This window comes from Pseudoliparis swirei, chromosome 23 (assembly GCF_029220125.1).
Source record: "Pseudoliparis swirei isolate HS2019 ecotype Mariana Trench chromosome 23, NWPU_hadal_v1, whole genome shotgun sequence".
Classification (NCBI taxonomy): domain Eukaryota; kingdom Metazoa; phylum Chordata; class Actinopteri; order Perciformes; family Liparidae; genus Pseudoliparis; species Pseudoliparis swirei.
Genome location: NC_079410.1, coordinates 15406792 through 15429147, shown reverse-complemented (window position 1 = coordinate 15429147; position 22356 = coordinate 15406792). Strand labels below are relative to the sequence as shown.

General features: G+C 44.3%; 1 protein-coding gene across 4 annotated transcripts in view; it reads left to right on the top strand.

Annotated features, from left to right (window-relative positions):
- The first annotated feature begins 213 nt into the window (after positions 1-213).
- cacnb1 (calcium channel, voltage-dependent, beta 1 subunit) overlaps positions 214-22356 on the top strand; it is a 28039-nt gene continuing 5896 nt past the window's right edge. For 2 of the 4 annotated variants that reach the window (XM_056407403.1, XM_056407402.1), the window contains exons 1-7: positions 214-436; positions 5879-5965; positions 17682-17801; positions 18012-18134; positions 18554-18690; positions 19515-19582; positions 21212-21363. In XM_056407403.1, the coding sequence (XP_056263378.1) occupies positions 347-436; positions 5879-5965; positions 17682-17801; positions 18012-18134; positions 18554-18690; positions 19515-19582; positions 21212-21363 (777 nt within the window). In that variant the 5' untranslated portion in view covers positions 214-346. Of the gene's footprint in view, positions 437-5878; positions 5966-12080; positions 12370-17681; positions 17802-18011; positions 18135-18553; positions 18691-19514; positions 19583-21211; positions 21364-21843; positions 21873-22356 lie in introns of those variants that run through there. The other 2 variants (XM_056407404.1, XM_056407405.1) reach the window with 2 other exon arrangements.

The window sequence follows — 22356 nt, the reverse complement described above, 5'->3', positions numbered from 1 at the left end:
GCGATTGATTACGTCTTTAATATAGTGTGTAACATCACACCCTCCAGGCTGCTACACTATTCAATTGAATTAGCCAAATATCTTAATTTGAAAACACTAACCGGATGTGCCTGTCATCCCGCCGGCTTGACTCCGGCGTTAAAGCCTGGTGCGCCAGTGAGTTACGCTATAGGCTGGAAGGAGGCAGCTGTTGCCATTATTTTACCAGCCAGCTCAGAAACATCAGCGGCTTCACCCTCCTTTTAAAAAATAATAACAAAAATACAAAACAAGAAGAAGACGAGTCTGTCGACACCTTCATAAACACTCGAAACTGAAAATAGATTTTTTAAAAAAGTTAAATCAAATGGTACAGAAAAGTAGTATGTCCAGGACGCCTTCGACCTCAACCCAGGAGATCCAAATGGACATGTTCGACCATCATCCACACACACAGGTAAGACCACGGGAGGAACAGCAGAGACATCATGAGGCGCGCGTGAACTCTCGCGCATTTATTTATTGTAAATGCGGCGACGGGCTTCACTTCTGGAGATGAACAGGTTGTTTCGGCAATTAAGTCTCTGGATGTGCCTCCGGGAGTCTGGCACGCTGCACGGATTCAAGCCGGAATTGGATGTGAATGTCATCCTCCTCCTAAAAGACACATCAGAAATGGATGATGGGTCGTAGTTGTTGGTTGTTCTTTGGGTGTTGATGTATAAATGCCGCCCTGAGAATGTAGTGTCGTCTCCGTATGTGTAACCGTATATGCGAGGATATAATATACCGATTGTTTTTAATGCTCTCCCTCATTGGGTCCTTTGAAAACCACGCCTTTGTTCAATTAATCATTAATTAAGCCAGTATAGATGACACACTACATGTGGACGTGGCTAGCTGGAGGAGAGATGGTAAGGTTTTATTTAAAATGGCACGAATACAAAAATACAGAAAAAAATACAAAATTCGAGGTAAAGTTTTCAAAACCTTTTAACAAAGTAATTATTTTTCTTTCTTTTTTTAAAGATCCGTTTTTTCAATCTGGAGGATTACAATTTTATCCCTGAACTTTCGTTTGGTTTCACTATTTATTGCGGTTACAGTGGCTGTGAGGAAGTGACATGATGCTGTGGGCATGTTTAGTCATAACAGTGTAAACGGATGAACAATAAAGAGGAGCGTATCTAGAACAGCACACCCACACTGAGCGCAGTCATTGTCTCTCTGGAGAAGGGAAAAAAGAAACACCCTGTCATAGACAACCAACGCTTCAAACAATGCCAAGTGCCTTTTTTTACTCCCACTCCTCCCAGCTCCTCTCTCTTCCTGCCCAGCTCTTCACATTCCCCATGCATCCACTCTGAATGCCCCACTATCTCCATCCTGCTCTCAGCATCTCACCTCGCCCGATCTGTTTTTAGAAATCATATCTTTATCTGCTGCGGGGCTCTGGTGAGAAACAGATGGACCCCCTCCTTGTGCCAGGCAGCGAGGGAACGGTGTGTGTGTATGTGTGTGTGTGTGTGTTTCTGTGTGTGTGTGTGTGTGTCACCTCTGATCAATTAGATATAAAGTTCACGCAGACCCGCAGCAGGTCATGCTTGCGTATGTATTTATAACTCTGCCGTGGAGTGACAAGCAGGGATCCGCGTTTCTAATATCCTGGAGGAGACCGTAGAACCGATCCAGAGGGAGGGTCGCTCGGATTAAAGACGTGTGCCTGTTGAACGCCGTCAGATTGTAGATCAGCGGATCCACAATCTGTGGATCTCTGTGAGCAGAACGTCTACACGCTGTGGGCGAAGGAGCGTGTCGTGGTTTACATTTGACATTTTACAGTACCCCACCAAAATCTGGTCAAAGTGCCCACGTTTTATATCATGTTATTTTCACCTCACCACCCTTCACCCTCCACGCTCTTTGCTTTTCTAGTTTAGACCCCCCTGCTCACACACACACACACACACACACACACCACCCTTTTTAATTATACACTTAATCTGGGAGGATGTTTACCAACAGGAAGCCTTCCCTCCCTACTTCCTCTCTGACATTTCCCTGCCCTTTGCTGACAGGAAGTCGGCCCATCATGGCTCCCATCGGAGAGAGACCCCATGAGCGCTTGCGCCCACACACATGACGTTTAATGTAATTGTGAACTCGTGACGGTAGAGGATACGTTTGGTCCTGCCGCCGTCACCAAAACGTCCGATAAAGAAACTTAATTCTGTAACAACGTGGGTCTTATTTGAGGGATTTAGCGATGGTCCATTTGATCTGCTGGGATGTCTGGTGTCCCAGCAACAGCTCGGGCAGGGCCAACATCCACAGGCTAATCCGGTTATCTAAGTCACCTGTTTGCAAATGAAAGGGAAGGTGAACATATTGATTTCTTACACTATCTTTCGTCAACGTTCAGGTTTTGCAGAGTTTCTTCCTTCTATAGCGCTTTGGATCATTTAACTCATGTCTCTGTGGTTCAGACTATATAACTGAACTCTGTTTCGACAGATATGGGCAGGGGACAGTGCTTAAAAATCAGTTCTCAGTCAGAACTCATGAAATCCTTTTAAAACATACAGTGAGAGACATTTTTACAACACGGCGTGTATTTATTGCACAAGATTTATCGGAGTTAAGCAGCTTGATGGAGGCAGAAACACAACATAGCTTAAAGCGACCGCTTTTACACGCTGGCACACAATCTTCTTCCCGAGGAGGTCGGGATTCAGAAAACAGAGAATGGTGAGAGTCTGCAATGATTTTGGTTGCTTGTTTCATGGCCGCCTGCATGTTCAGGTCTTTAGCTGGTTGGTTCTGGCAAACCGGCCTGTTTACAACCTGCTGGAGTCATGTTGCTCCCTCTTAGCTGGTTACATTAGGATGCTGAGTAAGACTCCATTGACACCAGAGCTGTGTCTGGACATCCGGTCTGGATGAGGTGAAACATGTTCATGCAAGTGCAGAATGGATGGCAGTCAGAATGTGATTGGATTGGCTTGTTGACATCTGGAGGAGGTCTGGTTCACATGTGATCAGATCGTTGCCAGGTGTCAATGGGATCTTTACCTACCGGCTACATTCCTAAAGTATATATTTACTATTGATCGAGTCTGTCCTAAATCAATAGGTGTCCATGAAGACATTGAAACACATGTGTGCTGTAATCATTCCCCGTGTTCCGACTGGCCGTTACAAGATCCCTTCCGAATACACGGTACAAAACCTTCAGTGTGAAGCTTATACGAGCGATTTTATGAGCATTTTAGTTTAAAATGTAATCTTTGCGTTTAGCTGTCGAACTGCATTGAATTGTTAATAACAAGGATGTTTGCACAGAATGAGCACGGTTGGTTTGGCTCCCCCATCACGTCCATTGAGGGAGCATAAGGGTTGGGGGGCTGAGGGGCGGGGCCATGGGAGGCGTCTGACAGGCCACTCCCACATGACAGTATTGTGAGCAGGTGTGTGGAGCCACACATGTGGAGCTGATCTCCTCTTCATGGGAGAATAAAGGACAATCAGGAAAGTGAAGAGTGAGAACATCTCTTCCCTTCAAGTTTCCAGGGTAAACCGTTGTTGTATTTTGAACCGTTAAGTTCAGCCAGCGGCTCGCTAAGGTTGTTCTTATTCTTATTGTGGGAGAAGGTCTGTTTTGTTTTTAAGACATTTTTCCTTCCACAAACACAATCCCATTCCGGATACTTTTATTGTCACAATTTAGTACATTTCTATCGATATAGTTACAACGTTAGAAAAGCAACGTTTAAGTCAAACCTGGCGCTGCCTTATACATTAGATAGATAGATAGATAGATATATACTTTATTAATCCCCAAGGGGAAATTTGTCGTGACAGTAGCAGCAACGCACAAGAATAAAAACAAAACACAAAATATAAGAAACAGGGATGAAAGATATAGAAGTATACAAGTAAAATAAAAGTAAAATACAAAACAAAACAAAATATATATGTAAATATACAACACACATGCATACACAACACTGACAGATCAAATCAAATACAAAAAAATAATATTAAATAGACAGAGTGCAAAAAGCAAAGTGCAAAAAGCAAAGTGTGTGTATGAGTGCAGAGCAAATGAAATGAAATGTGTGTGTAGTGAAAAACTTCCTCACAATGAGGCTCAGAGCTTATAATTAAAGATGGTCGGGGATCGGTACTTGGTATTGGTTGATACCCAAAGCCCAGGTATCGGTATCATAACTGAAAAGGTCGGACTGGTGCATCCCTAGATATTTATTTTAGGTGTAATAGATGTCTTTACCTTAAAAGAATACCCTGATATGTGGTCGAAAATGTTTCCATATCTTTTTTTTCTTCTTGTACATGTTTTACATGTTATACACATCTTATATTATGTTTATACATAGTCATCAGCGCACATGGCATTTTCTAAAAAACCCTGATTGTTTGACAACCTTTTCAGTACACAGGCTGTTCTCATACTTAAACCAATGGCATTTGTTTAAATCCCACACAACCAATGTGTATTATACGTCACGTAATCGTGACCCAGGAAGTAGTGAGACCGACAACGTCCTTCAGGGACCGAACCGAGTGGTTTTCTGAGAAGACGGATGTTTATTTTGAAAAGTCTGTACGCAAACAAGTGGAACTGAACATGCGTTGCTCCACATTTGCATGACAACACGTGTAATTCAGAATAACTTTGTGCAAGGTTACGTTGCAGTCGACTAGAAACCTTTGACAGCAGTGATGTCATCTATTTAGTATCGGTTGGACTTAACCCCCAAGTACAGCTGCTCAGTTCCATCTTATCTCAAGCATCATCGCCTCAAGTAAACATTAAAAGCCAGTAACTACTTGGAGAGGTTTGCGTACAACCCCGTAGTTGTTGGTTACATCTCAGTTGGTTTATGTTCATCCCATCTTTTGTTTTTGTTGCCCGCCAGGAGGTTCAAAAAGTATTCACGCAAACAGCTCAAAACCGATTTGTCTTTTTATCGGTTAACCCTGGAAACCTCTCGGCCAGCGGTGTGTTTTCATGTGTCGTCCGTAATGCTTGTTTAAAGGCAGGCAGTCAGTCTCAGGGCATCGGCCGGCTCTCGATGTGGAAGTGATAATGGAACACTTTGCCGAGGAGGCATCACTGTTGCCGAGATATGTTAGCGGTCACGGAATCCTTCCCGTTGAGCCGAGAACAACCGCACACGGACCCGCGGACAGGTTGGAAGCAGCTGCTCGGTCGTATCCGATGTTTACAGAGGCGTACCGGATGGGTCTGCAGGTTAGAGCTTTGGGAGCTCGGTCGGTTTATCAAACGCACAGTTGTGGATCAACCGGTCCCAGCTGGGGTTGAGTCCACCCTGGAGAGGCCGCATTCTGTACGTTAATGTCGGACCTTTATTTCTAAGCATTATCTCAGCAGTTCGCAGCTCAGTTGTTATAACAACACAGTCGGCCTCCTAATGAGCCTTCTGCAAAATGTGATTAGTCGGCATTGTGTAACCATGGCAATGTGGGCAGGGTGGTCTCGTAATGCAATGTGTGGCCTCTGCTCAACCCGTATAGGTGCCGTTTGCTCGGGGTCTGCCAATCAGATTACACGGCCCAGTCTGCATCAGGACATGACGACGAGTAATGAAGGCTTCTGGACGCACTGGACACATTTACTCTGGTCCACTTCCTCCCCAGACTGGGACTGGAGCTGCTTGATCTCTGCTTCCGTCTGACTGCCTGATCATATTCAGAAGCTTTTACAAATGCTACGCCAAATGTTAAATGCTGTCATGGTTTCTTTTGAGATATGCCACGATAAATTATTATGGAGCAACTCAATTTTAACAGTTTGTGTTTTTCTCCTTCTTTCCAATCTCTCCTCTTCCTCACCCTCCGACCTCTTCATCTCCAGGGGAAGTACGGCAAGAGGAAGAGCCGATTCAAGCGCTCGGACGGAAGCACCTCCTCTGACACCACCTCGAACAGCTTTGTCCGACAGGTAACATTTTACACGTAATCCTTCCCCCAGACCGCTAATCCAGGTGCTAGACTGAGTCTCGGCTTCATTTTGTTGAATGAAAACTCATACGAATGTTTAATGGAGTCAAAATGAGGTCTTTCGACGCAGGATATTACGCCGCTCCGTGTAGATGGCAGTTTAATCATTATTTATGACTTTTAATTTCTCTCAAATCTAACTTTTACATCAGCTGAAACGATTGGATAATAAAACGATGAGCAGATCACCATGAAGAGAATCATTTTGATCATTGATTAATTGGACATTGCAAAAAATCCACGAGCAAATCTTCGATATGAGGTTTACATTCTGAGTGTAATGCACACTGAAGGTTTTACTCGCGTATCCTTCTCTCTCTTGACCTGTGTGTTTGTCACAGGAACATATTGTGCTGTATCTCACACACTGAAATGGCGTTGATAGCATCCCCGGTAACAACAGCAAAACCCCGGTGACTACAGCGACACAGCTTGCTCTATTGTCACAGAGTTGGAGCTGAGAGACATCAGCACAGACTCCTCCGGAGACTCAGACGGTAATTATTCGTCCCCAGGTGTCAGACTCTGGTCTGAAGGTGAAGATGCATCCGATTGGCTCCGTCGGAAAGAACTCATAAGACCTGTCAGTAGTCCAGCATCATCTGTTGGGGCTAAGAACGGGTCAAGAAGACTCTCTCGGTCACACAGAAACACTTCCTCTCCTCCGGGAGTTTCGGTGGCCGGGGGTCACGCCGGCGACCCCGCGCCGCGGTCCTGTCTGGACATGACATTTCTCCAAGTCACGCCGTGTGGCAGGTAAATGAGTCCGTGTGTCTGAACTCTTCATTTGTGAGAGGAAATGATTTGCCCCTTCGCCGGATGACATTAACCTGTTTAGTACGGGGTGTTTGCTTGAAACAAAATGAAAAATGAAGGGGAAAAAAGAATCCAATTGCTGTTGGTGAACACGGAGCTGAACTCTCATGTGGTTTCTAAAGGTTAGCTGCATCCTCGCCTCCACACATCACCCTTCCCGCCGCCTTGTCCTTCATTAACTCTGGGACTCTGCCTGCTGGAGGACCACGTGAACCGAGGCCTGCAGGTCAGGCGGGATTCATAATCACTGGCACCGTATGAGGAGCTCGTTACCCGAAGTCAGGATGATTTGACGTACCCTCGGACTAACGTCCTCTCCTGTCGCGTGCTGTTGCTGCACGCCGTTTCCCTCAGCAAGGAGCTGCCGTTTTAAACACTTAGAAATGCTGCACGTAAACCAAAAATGGATTTAGTAACTAATGAAGTATCTGAGTGTTACGTTAACAGGAACGCAATATCTCGAACCATTTTAGGATTTAAAAACGGGCTTTCGTCAGACAAAAGGATGCGTTCGGGCGCCTTATGGGTTTTGGTCATATCGCCTTTTTTAGCCTCCCCTTGAACAACGCAAAGCAGAGCCCTGTATAGGCTTTACAGTCTCACACACACCTACGCAAGTGCAGCCTCATTCACCACACACACACACACACACATACAAATACACAAGAGCCACAATCAGCCAACGGTAGAGCTGGCTGTTACACTCGGCCTGGTTTCCACGGCAACCGGGCCACTGAATCTCCCTCTGTGCAGGCACAGTGGGATGGAGAGACGAAGGAGAGGATGTTTAGATGGGTTTGTGTGTGTGTGTGTGTGTGTGTGGGGGTGGGGGGGTGGGGTGGGGGCAGCCTACATGTTTGTGCAATGCTGGTCTGTCTGTTGAGTTTAACAAAAACACGTTTTCCGTCAGAGACAGTCTGCTACCGCTGCATACAATAGGTAGCATGTATGCTGTTGTTGTTGTGTATGTTGTGTGTGTGTGTGGGGGGGGGGGGGGACGACAACGTTTTTTCACATTTTAAATATTTGCAATCTTAGCAATTGCATGTATACATCGCAAAGTGCTTTACACATGTCAACATTCACCCATTCACACACTCGTGACAGAAGCTGCCGTACAAGGTGCCAACTGCTCGTCTAATCTAATCGTCACACACACAAATGTGGTCGAGGCGGCTGATACACTCGGCCTGGTTTCCATGGCAGCTTTCGGCAGTATTTGGGGGTTCGGTATCTTGCCCAAAGATACTTCGACATGCAGAGAAGCCGATGATCGAACTGCCCATCTTCTGATTTAGAAGGCGGCTCTACCTCCTGAGTCACAGCTGCCCTTTAGGATTTATAATAAACGACGTTGTGTACATGTAGCCTTTTTTAGTCTCCTTTGAACAACCCAAAGCATACTTCTGTACAGGATTTACAGTCTCACACACACCTACGTAAGTGCAGACTCACTCCACACACACACACACACACACACACACACATATACATATACTGCATATGCTCATACACAACACTGTAGCATCATGACATAAAATCTAATTAGAGCGTCGGTCATGTTGCGTTTATAATGAAAGTATTTTAACATACAACATTTGTACGTGTCTATCCATAGTTTTAGACATAGTAAAAACAGACATAGTTAAGCAGAGTACCATGCATCCCATAAACACCCAGCTGCATTACTCAGTTAGAACACGCACACACACACATATCAAGAAGATATCATCATTAAGAAACACAGAGTATACACTCATGTAATCTGGCAGAGAGTTTTTATAAGACCAGAAAGATAAACAGAAAATGTACGATATACAAAGCAACACTTTCTTGGTGCTCTTTTCTAAATATGTATTATAAATGGGATTACTTTTGGTGTGATTGGGTAGCTATCTTAAGCTATATTACAATAATTAAAACCATTAAAAAATATGAACATAATATGAGGGATTCATCCAGCAGAATGCCAATACATTGTGTAGTATTTCAATAACTTATATCTTAAGTCATAAAATACAGTTAAAAATCCCTTATTTAAGACCAAAAAATTAAATTATAGCTAGTTGTACATAAACCAAGTAGACAGCTTGTGTCATCTGAAAATACAATCTGAATCAGTGTGCCTGAGACTTTGGGAAGGTAATTAATACTTCAAAGATTATAAGGGCAACCGGATTGAGCTTTGTGATAAGAGAATTTACCCTTTGCAGACTGGCCAGTGGCCAGCTCGGACCAGGGTCCTGCCTCGATTGCCAGGTGGTGTTATTGATCACATTCACACTGCGATCTGTAGACGTTAGCTTCTATCTTTATTTGGTTGTACCTGTTTTTGCTGGTTAATCAGTTTTAACATCCTGGATATATCCTTAAAATGCATATTGTGGACCCTTCTGCTTCTCTTCTCGCCGTTAGTGCCAGTGTTGGCTCAGTGGTAGCTCTGACAGCTTGATGGAGCAGCAGCAGGGGGCGGAGCTTAGTGAAGGGTCAGTTGGCTCCTTTATAGGATACCAACTGCTGTCTATCTGGTGAAACTGTGCATTGTTTCATATTCAAAGATGTAAAAGCTGCCGAAGAAGAATATGATAATTAACTGTTTCAAATGCCTTCTATGTGTCTGGAAACAAATCCTTTAGTGTGTTCCTTCCTATCTATAGCTTTGTATTTGATTTGAGATATTTGTTGCACGTTTTTTCCCTTTTCTCAAGTTAAAAAGGTGTTAAATAGATATTAAGCAGTGTTAATTACAAGGGGTTTTCACTCTTACGTCTAACATTTTTATTTTGTTGCCATTGTCAACCCCTCCTCACCCCTCAATTGCGTCACAGACCCGATTGTGTCTTGGTTTAGCTGCATCTGTGAAAGGTGTCGAAGGTCTCGGTGTCGTGTCAGTTCTGACGTGTGACTCCCAGCAGAGCCCCAGTGGCTGCTGGGTTTGACTGCTGGTGGGCTTCACTGGTGTGTCTGCTGGCAGCTCTCCATGTATTCCCCTTCCCCAGCTGGGTGTGTGTCATCAGGTCTTTCTCCAAGAGAGGCGGTCAGGTGTGTGGCCATGGAGGAGCCCCTTTCATTGTGTCAGAGGTCGCCCTCTAGTGGACACACTCAAACAACACCCTGTAGACCGCCCTCTTTCTGCCTTTTTATTTGTCCCAATTCCATACAATGTGCTCATTACCTTCGCATTGAAAATGCGGAAGGTTATGTTTTGATCGCCGTGTATTTATTTATTTATTTGTATGCGTGTTATTCGCAAAACTCAAAAAGTATTGAACCGAATCGCATAAAATTTGGTGGGATGATTGGTTATTATCCGGGGACCAGTTGATTAGATTTTGGGATCGATCGGGTCAAAGTTCAAAGGTCATGAACAGGTCAAAATCTTCTTGAATCGCATGAAATTTGGTGGGATGATTGGTTATTATCCGGGGACCATTTGATTAGATTTTGGGATCAATCAGGTCAAAGGTCAAGGTCATGGAAAGGTCAACATCTTTTTTTTACCATAACACGATACATTTTTGTCCAATTGGCATGCAACTAATGCCAAAATGTTCATAATTCAATGCCCAATCTTGTGATATGTGAAGGTATGCGCTCTACCGAGTGCCCGTTCTAGTTTTTCATAGAATACACCTTTTGCAGTCAGTACGAAATAAATAAATACCTAATTGGTGCATGTGTACACCTAATAATCCCTCCTTGAATTAAAAACAAATCGCATTAATTTAGTTTATTATTTGAATGATCCAATCTAGATTCTTATCATATATTATTCAGATATTATGTGTTGACAGAGGTCACTGCGTGTTAGCGCTGCGTGATGTGCAAATCAAGTTATTCAAAAAGGTTATTTCAATTGTAACGTAGATCACCGCTGGCTGTACTGGCTGCCGGACATCGCAACATTCCCTTGAACTGTGACGTGAGAGAATTTCTCTTTGTGTGTGAGCTGTGCAGCGATGGACGTGAACAGTGTGTGTCGCTAGCACCAGTTAGCCAGCCGTCTGCAGTGATCTCTACACAAACGGTGCGGATGAGTTAGTAAACACACTTCCAGGTCCTGCCCTGTTTGGGTCTAATTAGGGTCTTGTGGGCATAACAAATATGGATATGGTATTTTTTTTGTTATTTTCCACTACCGTTCAAAAGTTTGGGGTCACTTAGAAATGTCTTTATTTTTCAAAGAAAAGCACTGTTTTTTCAATAAAGATAACATTAATCAAAAATACACACTATACATTGTTAATGTGGTAAATGACTATTCTAGGTGGAAACGTCTGGTTTCTAATGAAATATCTCCATAGGTGTATAGAGGCCCATTTCCATCAACGATCACTCCAGTGTTCTAATGGTACATTGTGTTTGCTAATCGCCTTAGAAGACTAATGTCTGATTAGAAAACCCTTGTGCAATTATGTTAGCACAGCTGAAAACAGTTATGCTGGTGATATAAGCTGTACAACTGGCCTTCCTTTGAGCTTGAAGTTTGCAGAACAAAATTAATACTTCAAATATTAATCATTATTTCTAACCTTGTCAATGTCTTGACTATATTTTCTATTCAATTTTCAATTCATTTGATAAATAAAAGTGAGTTTTCATGGAAGACACGAAATTGTCTGGATGACCCCAAACTTTTGAACGGTAGTGTACATTTTCCAAGGAAAATGAGTCCTTGGTCCGGATAGTTTTATAACTTAAGGCTTGTTTGGATTCAAGGCTGCACTGAGAGTACAGCGTCTCCTATAAATAAAACTGACCCGTTGAGTGTGGAAGACATTTTGAAGTCAATTCTGAGGAGCCGTTCATTCGACATTGGAATCTGAATCATTGGATGATCATGGCCAACACCTCACCCTAATCCCTCCTCCGATACCCTGAGGGGCGAGAGGCGGAGAGAGGGACTGGGAGGAATGAAGCAAAGCCAGAGAAGGGAGGGGGGTTTCCCCGGTCACTGCCCCAGTCCTCTCCCACGTCATCAGGGCATTGAATGGCTGACGGCTGCATACCGAGCCTCCTTCTGGGTCTCAGTGCGTTCGTGTCCCTGTTTCTGCCCCGGCCCGGGCTAAATATATTTCCCCACTTTGCAAATGTAGCACAAGTCCTGCAACCCGACCCCCAGTCAGCTTCAGCTCCCTTCCTCGACACAAGGTTCACGTTCCTCTGGGTTGTGGAGGTGGGGTGTGTGTGTGTGTGTGTGTGTGTGTGTGAAGGGGTTGAGGGTTAAGAGAGCGCTCTCCTAGTCGCATACACAGGGCACTCTTTTCTGGCTCTCTCTCCTATCATATACATCACACACACACACACACACACACACATACACACACTGACAAACACACACATGTATTCTTCTGCACTTGTCAAGCTAACAGACAGATCACACTGGTAGCTGCTGTCTCTCTCTCTCTCACACACACACACACACACACACACACCTCTGTCTGTGGACTCCGGCGTTGCCCCCTTGGTTTGCCTCGGTGTGGCGAGCGTGGCAAACGAGGCATGGAGCGGATTCAAAGGCCCGTCATGGTAAGGAGGCTCTGGATAAGCGTTTGGCTGCGTTTGACTGAACTGGGGGAAGTTTCATGTGCGAGTTTCTCCGTCAGCGTGTGGATCCGGATCGAGTTTCGAAACCCCAGCAGACGCTCTGGCTCTGAGATATGACAGGAGAATGCAAGTCGCCGCCCGTGTCCCGATGGCGACTTACCTCCTGGTCCGCGGCTCTCTTCGCTCTCCTCGGTGTGATTCCATTTTGGGCCGGGCCACAGCTGCTGGGAAGGCACTGTGTTTTTAATTAGACTCCCAGTCCCACCGGTTGCCTCTGCTGCTATGTGCGCCGCCGGCCCGGCACTGTGGCCATTTCAGGGGGCTCCTTCCACTGCGGCCCCCCGGTCACAAAGGGGCCTGGGCTGGATCCTCGTTTAACTTTTGATCGAGCTTGGCTGTGTTTCCTTTGCTATTGCACATTTTGAATGTGTTGGCTTTCCCTTGTCTTTTTGCAATTATTGCATTTCAGGTTAATTCGATTTTATTTTCATTGGAAGTATATTGTGATGATTGGGGCTACAGATAGCAATTGTTTTTCTATTCATCTGTCAGTTCAGTAAAGTGACATAAATATCAGTGGGAAGTTCACAGATTCCAAAGTGAAGTCTTCAGATTGCTTGTTACGTCTCACCCAAAGATATTAAATTTATAATGCCGTAAATCAAAGGAAACCAGCAAATACTAACTGTGTGTATTTGTTTGATACATCGCCTTGAACAATCAAGCGATTATTAAAATTGTTGATTGGCTATTGATGGGGTAATCAGTCCAGCATTGTGATGATTAGATCACATGATTGTTTATCACGCGCTTGCTCCATGGCATCCACTTAATGATTGTTTCATTATCAATACATCTGACAATTATGTCAATACAATATCACAAAAAGTGTCATCAGCACTTTCCCAGAGCATTTGAAAAAAAAACAGCAAATATTCACTTTGAAAATAAATTATAAATCAAAAACAAATCTATAATTTAGAGCTGATTGATTAATTACTTCAGCTCCCATTCTGCAAGGTAAGGCACGATTTTAACCTTTTTAAATACACACCGATATTGTTGTATAATCAAGTCTGGAAGAATATTCAGTGTTCACTGCCAGATTCGTACTCTTTGATAAGATAACTTTAAAAATAAAAAAAGTATTGAGGCGATGTTATTGGAGAGCTCCTTGTGTTAACGCGACATTAAATGACATGATATCGGTCTCTCTTTTGCTCGTTAGTGAATTTCTATTGAATTCAGTCCCTGAGTCATCTGGGTCGTCATCTCCACTCTGTCCCGCTGGTTGCCATGACGCGGCTGTGACTGAATAAAGGAGTTTGGCCATTTACAGCCACCGGGCCTCAGTGACTGAGGCTGTGCTTTGGGATTCCTCCGTGTGTAGCCTCCGTCTGACGTGTTTCTCCTTTACTTACCCTTTGATTCACACGTTTCTTTCTCTGCTCCTGTCTTCACTGAACTAATCTCAGATGTGATACAGTTAGACCTCAACAGATGAGATGGTGTTTTCTTCTCTGACATATTTGATGACATGGGGCACAAGGAGACTCTGAGATAAAGCAAATAAGATAATAATATTGAATTATTTTGCTTTTCCTTTATTTTTATCACGTCATCTGAGCTGATGAATATATATTTAATATCTTCCTAATGAGGGGTTCACACTCTCAGATGGTTATCTCTTCTTTCTGTGACAGCGCTGTCGTTACGGCGGCAGCATATTGAAATCTTTGACCTCTGCCCTGTTATCTATCACAAGAACAGGAAGACACAGAGGTGATGGTTTCCTTTGTTTTATAAAGAGCTTAAAGAGGAGGAAACTAATCCAATTGTCGTGCTGGTTCAGTATTTACATGATCATGTATACGCAGCTGTGTGTGAGATCATTCTTAATTCATCCAACTCCCTTTTTTTCTTCAAATTTCCTCTTTTTCTTGAAACCATTTTTAATGGTTCCATTGCAACTAATTTCTCTTCTGCAGGTTGACTCTTTTCAACACTCATTATTCAAAGCACTTCTCTCTTGCTGGCCCGCCCTCACTCCTTATTCCATTACTCCCCCTACGCTCTGTCGCTCTCTTTTCCCCCCCGTCCGTTTATCCGATATCAAAAGCGAAGGAGGTGCATATTCATCACAGCGGCATCCATCGTGAAGAAAATGGAGAGCGAACAGTCGGTTCATTTTCAGGACGATTACTGAGCTTCACCTCCTGCACCTGTCTTGGGTTTTGCTCTTGTTTAACCTTCTGTGGTCCGACAATACGGATCAGTTTGGATTTTATTAAATGTAGAGAACATTTTGAGTTTGGTAGTCTTGTTAAACGTGGATAATTCATTTTGAGGGAAAATGAAACTCCCCAAAGGCCTAATGTTTATGTTGATGTATTGCTGTGGTATCCTCCAGGCTTTGAGCTCACAGCTGTATCTCATTGATCGTACGATGTTGATTTCCCTTCAGGGTATTTTATTTACCATTTGATGCCTATATCTTCGGTCTACCTCCTTCCAGATGCCGCTCTCACCGGCTGCCTGTGTTAAGCTGCGGAGATGGTTACTATGACACTGCTGGGGTCTCTAGTCTGGCACCGCCAATAGGAACGAAGCTCCGCCATCAGGTGGCCTGTAGCTATTTTGAACAGGAGCCGTATGTGAAGTGAAGCAAGCAGCTAAATTAGAGACGCAACCCAGTGACATGAGGGGAGAATAAGAAGAGAGGGAAGGAAGGAGAGCGTCAGAAAGAAAAGGTGGAGGGCGTGTGTTCAGCCGCTCGCTCCGTCGATCAACACGTTCTGAGAGCAGAGAAAGGGTGCAGAGAGGTTGTTGATCAGTCGCTATTTTGTTGACTCTCCAATTGTTCACTGCACCTTTTTTGAAATATATAAAATGTTTCCTATCGTGTCTGTCGCCATGAATCCTGCATCCTTAATCCTTCCATCTTCCTTCTTCCCTGACTGACTCTCCCTCTGGTTGTGTGTGACGTGAATCAACTGGATGAGTGACTCACAAAAGCGTTTGTCCACACACACACACACACACACACACACACACACACAGCAAGAGTAATCCCTCCCACTCCCTCTCTCTACATCGTGCTGCGTCACCGACCTGTTGTAGTGAGCCACTCGGATAGTTCCAGACGTCATATTGGTTTTTTTCTTCTTTCTTTTTTTCTCCACTAAAAACGTTCCCGTGGGTTCCCCATGAGGGTGTGTTAACCTCCACTCAGCCAGTGCCCCGTGTTGGGATGCACTTGTATGATTTAGAAGATGACTCACGGCTGGTAAGTGGGAGGCGGCTGTTATCGTCCTCATTAGATGCTGCATGCCACTCACGGGATTATTCCTCCTACCTGAGTGGGATGCGGGCGCATCGCCGCAAGCGTTTGAGTTGGAGTGAATGAAACAGGAAGTGGGGACGGTTTGTTTTTATTGGTTTGTGGATGCCAGAGGATGCGGGGAGTAGATAGCCGTCGCCTTGGCAACAGGGAGTGTCCACAATTAGCGGCGACTCTCGGTGCGACAGGTGGTTGAGCTAGAATCAACATTTGTGTTTGCGTTTCGTTTGAAATCATAGAGAGACGTGGGGACGTCGAGGAGCAGTAACACACACACACACACACACACACACAGACTGCGCCGCAATGATGCCTCACTCTGAGACATGGTTTCTCTCTCTCTGGATATATTTAGACCTTCAGGTGCACTTGGTGATTATCATAAGGAATGCCACCAAGGACTCTATCATTCACTTCTTTGTCATCCTTTTTTTTAAAGAACATCATTTTTGCTTTTTACTGTCATTGAGCAGCACGCTGCAATAGAAAGATGGGATAAAGTGTTTGGGACCGTCAACAAAGGTCCCTCGGAAAAACCAAACCCGGGATGTTGTCGTTATATATGGTGTATTAACCACAAGGCCACCGGGACGTCTCACTTTTGATCTTTTAAAATAAGAAGCATTGAAAACTATTCAGACTACAGCAAGTTGGCAGCAAGAAGCCGTGAGTTCAGAGCAGGGCTGGGTATCAGATCTCCGTACTTAAGCGTACCGCACTGATTTAGTTTAGCATCAAAGTGTTTACCTATCCTTTCATGAGCAATCGTTTCAGTTTTTCTAGTTTTAAGATTTTATTTCCGATTTTTCTTCACTTCTGATGCAATGAGCCGGCTGATTGACAAATTTCCCCTTGGGGATTAATAAAGTATATATCTATATCTATCTATCTCTATCATTTTGTGAAATCCAAAAAGGGGTTGAAACATTACAATGCATTATTTCTATACATTAATCTTCCAAACTAAGCTATCAAAAATTAAACAATATCGAAACCGTTAAAACAAAAAGCAGCCTCGGTCCAGAGATGTTTGCCATCCTCAGTGAGTGCACTCGTTGTCAGACGACTCATGTGAAGGGAATTGTTCATCATCGTTACATACGGCGTATGTCATCTTTGTGCATTCTCACCTCTATTTTAAAATCCCACACCTAGTGACTCACTTCTTCTGCCTGGCACATTCAGCTGTCCGCATTCTCGTCAGCACCTCCTACAATGCGCCAGGCAGCTTGTCAGCAGAAAGAAGAAAAAAACACAGCAAGAAGAGAATAAGTGGGATTGTTATATAAGTTGAACACTCAAGCACTTCAGAAGTTCAGGCTGCCTCCCTCACTGTACAGTATGCCGGCGCCGCGGGCCCACAGGAGGAGGCTCTGGTTTTTATTGTGGTATGGGTGTCTGGATGAGGGTCAGCAGCAGAGTCAAGTTACCGCGCATGAGTGTTGGAAACTGTAGCCCCTTCATGAGAAATGTATACCCTTCCTAATATTATGAACAGTCCTCAGGACACTTTTTTGTCTCTCTCCTTCTGTCTGTCCCTACTTGACACACCTACACAGCAAATCTGCCGTACCCGTGCGGAAAGACTCGACGCCTCGGACTCACTGAAGCTGCGCAGTGGAAAAGTCGGCTTGTTATGCATCCTCTGCACGTCGAGTCAAACCGCCCGCTTTCACGCAACGTGAAGGCCGAGGCCCCTTCTGTGTCGATAGGTTACGCGCTTCTCGAGGCAGTCGTGGCATTTTGACCGCAAATAAATTGAGCGGTAGAGCCACGAGCGCTCTTCAGACGAGGAAAGTGAATTTGAAACGAGACGAAGAAAACAGGAAACCTAAAGATGAAGACGGGTTGTGGACAGCGGACATTCAAACATACTGTATACCCAGATGCTATTGAGCTGATTTCAGGTCTTGTCCTTTTCCCCTCCTCAATTTGATGTTATTGTGCATTTTAGGGCTCTGCGGACTCCTACACAAGCCGACCATCGGACTCAGACGTGTCTCTGGAGGAGGACCCAGAGGCTCTGAGAAAAGAGGCCGACAGACAGGCCCTCGCCACGCTCGAGAAAGCAAAGGTCAGAGTTCAACTGCTTGATCTCCGCTATGTCATCCATCTTGCACAGTGTTAGTTTAATAGTCGTCCATTTTGCCGAGTCTTCCCATCGGCGTTAAGTAATTTGACACTGTTAAACTTCATCAGTGTCAAGGGGACTCAGAGTTATGGGTGGGTTTTCTTGAGCCGCCATTCTGTATATTAATATCTGTCTTTCCCGTCACCGCTCCAGACCAAACCGGTTGCTTTTGCTGTGCGGACAAATGTTGGTTACAACCCCGGACCCAGTGATGATGTTCCTGTGCAGGGCATGGCCATATCCTTCGAAGCCAAAGACTTCTTGCACATTAAAGAGGTATGAACTTCCAGAGCAGTTGTTGTGGTCTAGAATACAAATTTGTACAAATTCAGCCTGAACTAAAAGGTTAATAACTGTGGTTATCCTGGGTGGTCATGGGGAAAAGGACCAAAAGTGGCAGTGATGATGGGTGGGAGGCCACTGAGGGATCATGTGTTATGCTTCTTCTGTCTCCGTCTGGCAAAACCATGTTCAGGCTATAGCATCAAGCTTCTTAAAGTGTAAATATGGTATGGAAATAGTGTCCGGGGCTATGTCTAAAACCGTCATGCCATAAAATTCCATTTTTATTTGCACTGACCAAGAACTAGAAATTATTTCTCATTGTATACGTTTTTGAATTGCGTTAAATGATGACGTGTGTATCCAGGGAAATACCGGTATATAATTGGTTACGGATGCCACTCTGTACGCAGAAATACAACAATGACTGGTGGATCGGACGTCTGGTGAAGGAGGGCTGTGAGGTGGGCTTCATCCCCAGCCCGGTCAAGCTGGAGAACACCCGCCTGCTGCAGGAGCAGAAGATGAGACAAAACCGACTCAGCTCCAGGTGACCATGAGAAACACTCCGCAGCCACATAACAGCACCACACATGACAATCCAGCTTTTTTAAATATTTTATACTTGATATTTTATTTTGGTATTTTTACAGAAATACAACCTTCAAAAGTAAGAATGCATAATAATAATAAAAACCTAAAAATACATAAAAATAAGGTAACAATTAACCATGCATCTGGCCAAGAAGGGCCACAAGGAAACACAAAAATAAAAATGTTGAAAAAAGGAAAATAATTTAAAAAAATAAAAAGAACCATGCAACACTTCACCAACGTTGTCAGTCGATCATAAATTGGGTCCAACAAACAGATCTCTAGTACAAAACATATTCAAAGAGTTCTATTCACAGGGTATCTTTAAATTAGTTTTAAACGTATATATATGGGTTGCATCTTGGTGAAACATAGTGCTTTTCTTTTTAATAGATACTGAGACTCTGGCACTAACAAAGTCCCAAATCCTGTGAGGTTAGGGAGGGCGTGTCACTTGCCAACTTCCTTATTTTGACATGTATTTTGTCATGACAACCCATCTTTTCAAAACAGGGATTTGATATCAAATGTGCACTACAGGCACTACTAACACCGCTTTTAATTCACTTATTTCTGTAGTTTTTCTTTCATGCTACCAGAAGCTCACAATGGCAGCGTGTCTTTTGTAAACTATGATGACCAGTGTCCTATTTGTCTCATAAAATATGAGTAACAAATGTGTACAAATATGAAGATGACGAGTACTATGCACTTAGTTTTGTAAAGCTACCATATTGACTTTGCTTCACCGCACAATTCGTCTTTTTTTTCCCATTTCAGTAAATCTGGAGGAAGCTCCAGTCTGGACGTTGCCACGGGAACCCGCAGGCCCACCCCACCTGGCACAGGTGAGGTCAGGGTGATCTCCCTACCAACTGGCAACATCGTGACGGTTTTCGAGGGTGTTGGTGCAATCCTGACGGAGCGAGAAAGAGATGAGACGGGCGCCTGATATTTAGATGAAGATTTTAATTGGCTAGTTAGTCAGGCAGGATGATGAATCACGCCGCGCCTCTGTGGGTTGCTGTGTGAAGCGAGAGAGGTCTTAGGTCTGTCATTCTGCACACAGGACGGGACTGAAATAGAGCTGAGAACGGACCGCACTCGGTAAACTTGACAAGTATGTCTGGCTTGTGTGTGTGTGTGTGTGTGTGTATGTGTGTGTGTGCCAAGACGACACAGAGCTGCTTTTCAATATTCAGAGAGACAGCAGGAGAGGTGGAAGTGCAAACATGAGGGAAATATTCATTTTATCTTTAATCAAATAGAGCCACTGAACTAAACTCAATACTTCATAGAAACCACATCTGTATAAAACACCTGGTCCATCCTACAGTAAGGGGCTGAGCTGATTTAAAAATGAATTCACGTTATTCCTATAGTCCAAGGCCGTCCATGAACACCTCTGAACTCTCTTATAAAGTGTGGAACTGCTCCATAGACAATGAGTTGAAAAAGATGTCACATAGAGAAAACTGAAAGCTCCCGGGGGAACATTCTGAGTCTAAAGGCACTTTATCAGTTTCACAAAGGAGAACTCAGTTTAATAGAATTAAGCTCATTTAAGGATAACAAGGAAAATGTCCATTCTTAGGGTCCACGAAGTCCGTCTCCCATTCACTACGAAGCAGCTCCAGACTTTATACGTTATACTTGATATGTAGTTTAGCTTGGACAGGGGGAAACTCCTGGTCCTGGTTTTGTTATGATTAAACCAATGAGATATAACGCATCAATAAATGAGCTTTCGTGGTGCCAGAAGGCAGATTTTGTTATTGTTTGACAAAGCCAGACTGTCTGTTTCCCACTGTTTTCAGTCTTTGTGCTGATCAGACGACCAGCTGTAGCCTCGTATATTTCGGGCCGAGTGGTATTAATCTTGTCATCTCTCAACTCCAGGCAAGAAAGGGAAAAGCTATTTCCCAAAATCTAGATTGATTCCTTTGAAAACAAAACCTCTGCGGGCCTCGTCGGCCCCTCCTCCACACGTGCATCCCCAACAATAATCCCGACGAGCACTTAATTCGAAACCCCGGCTTTTCCACTTGATTCCTTTCCTCCCCTCTACTACGTTCCTCCAGTTTCCTCTGCAGCCCCTCCTTCACACATCTACACTTCTAAGTGTTGTTTCTCTTTCGTCACACTGAACCTTCTCTCTCTGTTCATGTTATTATACCCCACATCTGTGCCGTATTTCGTGATAACCTGTGAAAAAAAAAAACTCTTTTCAATGTTGTTGCCAGTTTAAATCCTACAATGCCATCTTTTTTATCTCAGTAAATGCCATCTTTCTTTTTAAATGTCTTCTATGCCTCTTTCTGGACGCATCTCACATTCGTACTTCTATTTATTCTTTTGCTTTTGCTCTTCTATTATTTCCTCTTCTCTCATCCTCTTTTACTTTGCCTTGTCTTTCTCTCCCTTTCCTGTCCCTCTCTCTCTCTCTCTCTGCACCGCTCGCCCTTACCCCTCATCAGGTCACGTGGACATGTCCACCGTGACCTTTGACGTTGACCCACTCGACCTGGATGCCGAGGAGCCCCAGGGTGACCCTCGCTCCACCAAGGGCATGTCAGGCAGCGTAACATCCCCTCAGGCCAACGCCCACCGACTGCCCTTCTTTAAGAAGGTAACATGAGGGGCCCGGGAGAACTCGCTTATTTTGCCAGCCTCCGTCTCGCATTGTTCCCTAACTCGTCCCCGATGTGGTCAGGTCTAATCTCCCCTTCCCCGCTCACTAACCTCTCACAACTCGACTGTCTCTGCCGCTACTGTCGTTCCTGAATCTAACACTGTTTGGCCCCTCGGGCTCCGGTCCCGACGGTTACGCTGACATATGTTTGAATGTTTGTTTCTGTGCTCGTCGGCCGGGAGAGGCCTTGAACTAACGGATACACTCTGACATGGCTGCTGCGGCATATGAGTTTTGATCTGCTTTTAAAATGAAGTGCTGGCGGCCACAGCGTAAACTCTGCAGTGGTTACTCTGTTTTAATCCACCGACAGCTCGTCTCTCCACTAATCCTAACCTGTCAATAACCAAATGTGCTCTTGTGTTTTGTGCTTTTTTTTGTGTCTCTTCTGGCTTTTGTGTGGAATGATGCTTGCAGGTGGCCCAGCGAAACAGAAACAGAAGTCGGTGAGTGTGGTTCGTTCTCCGAGATAACCTCTAACATTTTAAGTTCTCACTCCTCACCCTCTGTTGTCTCACATGCTCCTTCTTGTGGTGGGAAGAAAACCAGTCCGCCGAATATTCTCCTCGCACCGTTTATGCTGCCAAGGACGCATTAAAGCATATAATATTCACAGGATCGTTTGTGAATCACGGTGACGCCTCTGTCATCTCCCCAGAGCTCGTATCACAGCTGTCAGTGTGCAGGTGCAGATCCATCCCCGTTAGTCAGAGTGTAACAGTGACTCATCCTGACATGCTTTCACTCGCATTTGTATCGGCTAATTTGAGTGACAGTAGCCCAAAATCAGCTGTTTTTTTATGCTTTTCAGCACAATTTGAATTACACGTCAAGGCTCAACATTAGCATTTTGTAATAAGATGATTCAAGAGAGAGAAATCAGACGGTACTTTTGGATGAGGTCTTTATTTGCCGTGAGACTTTTTGTAG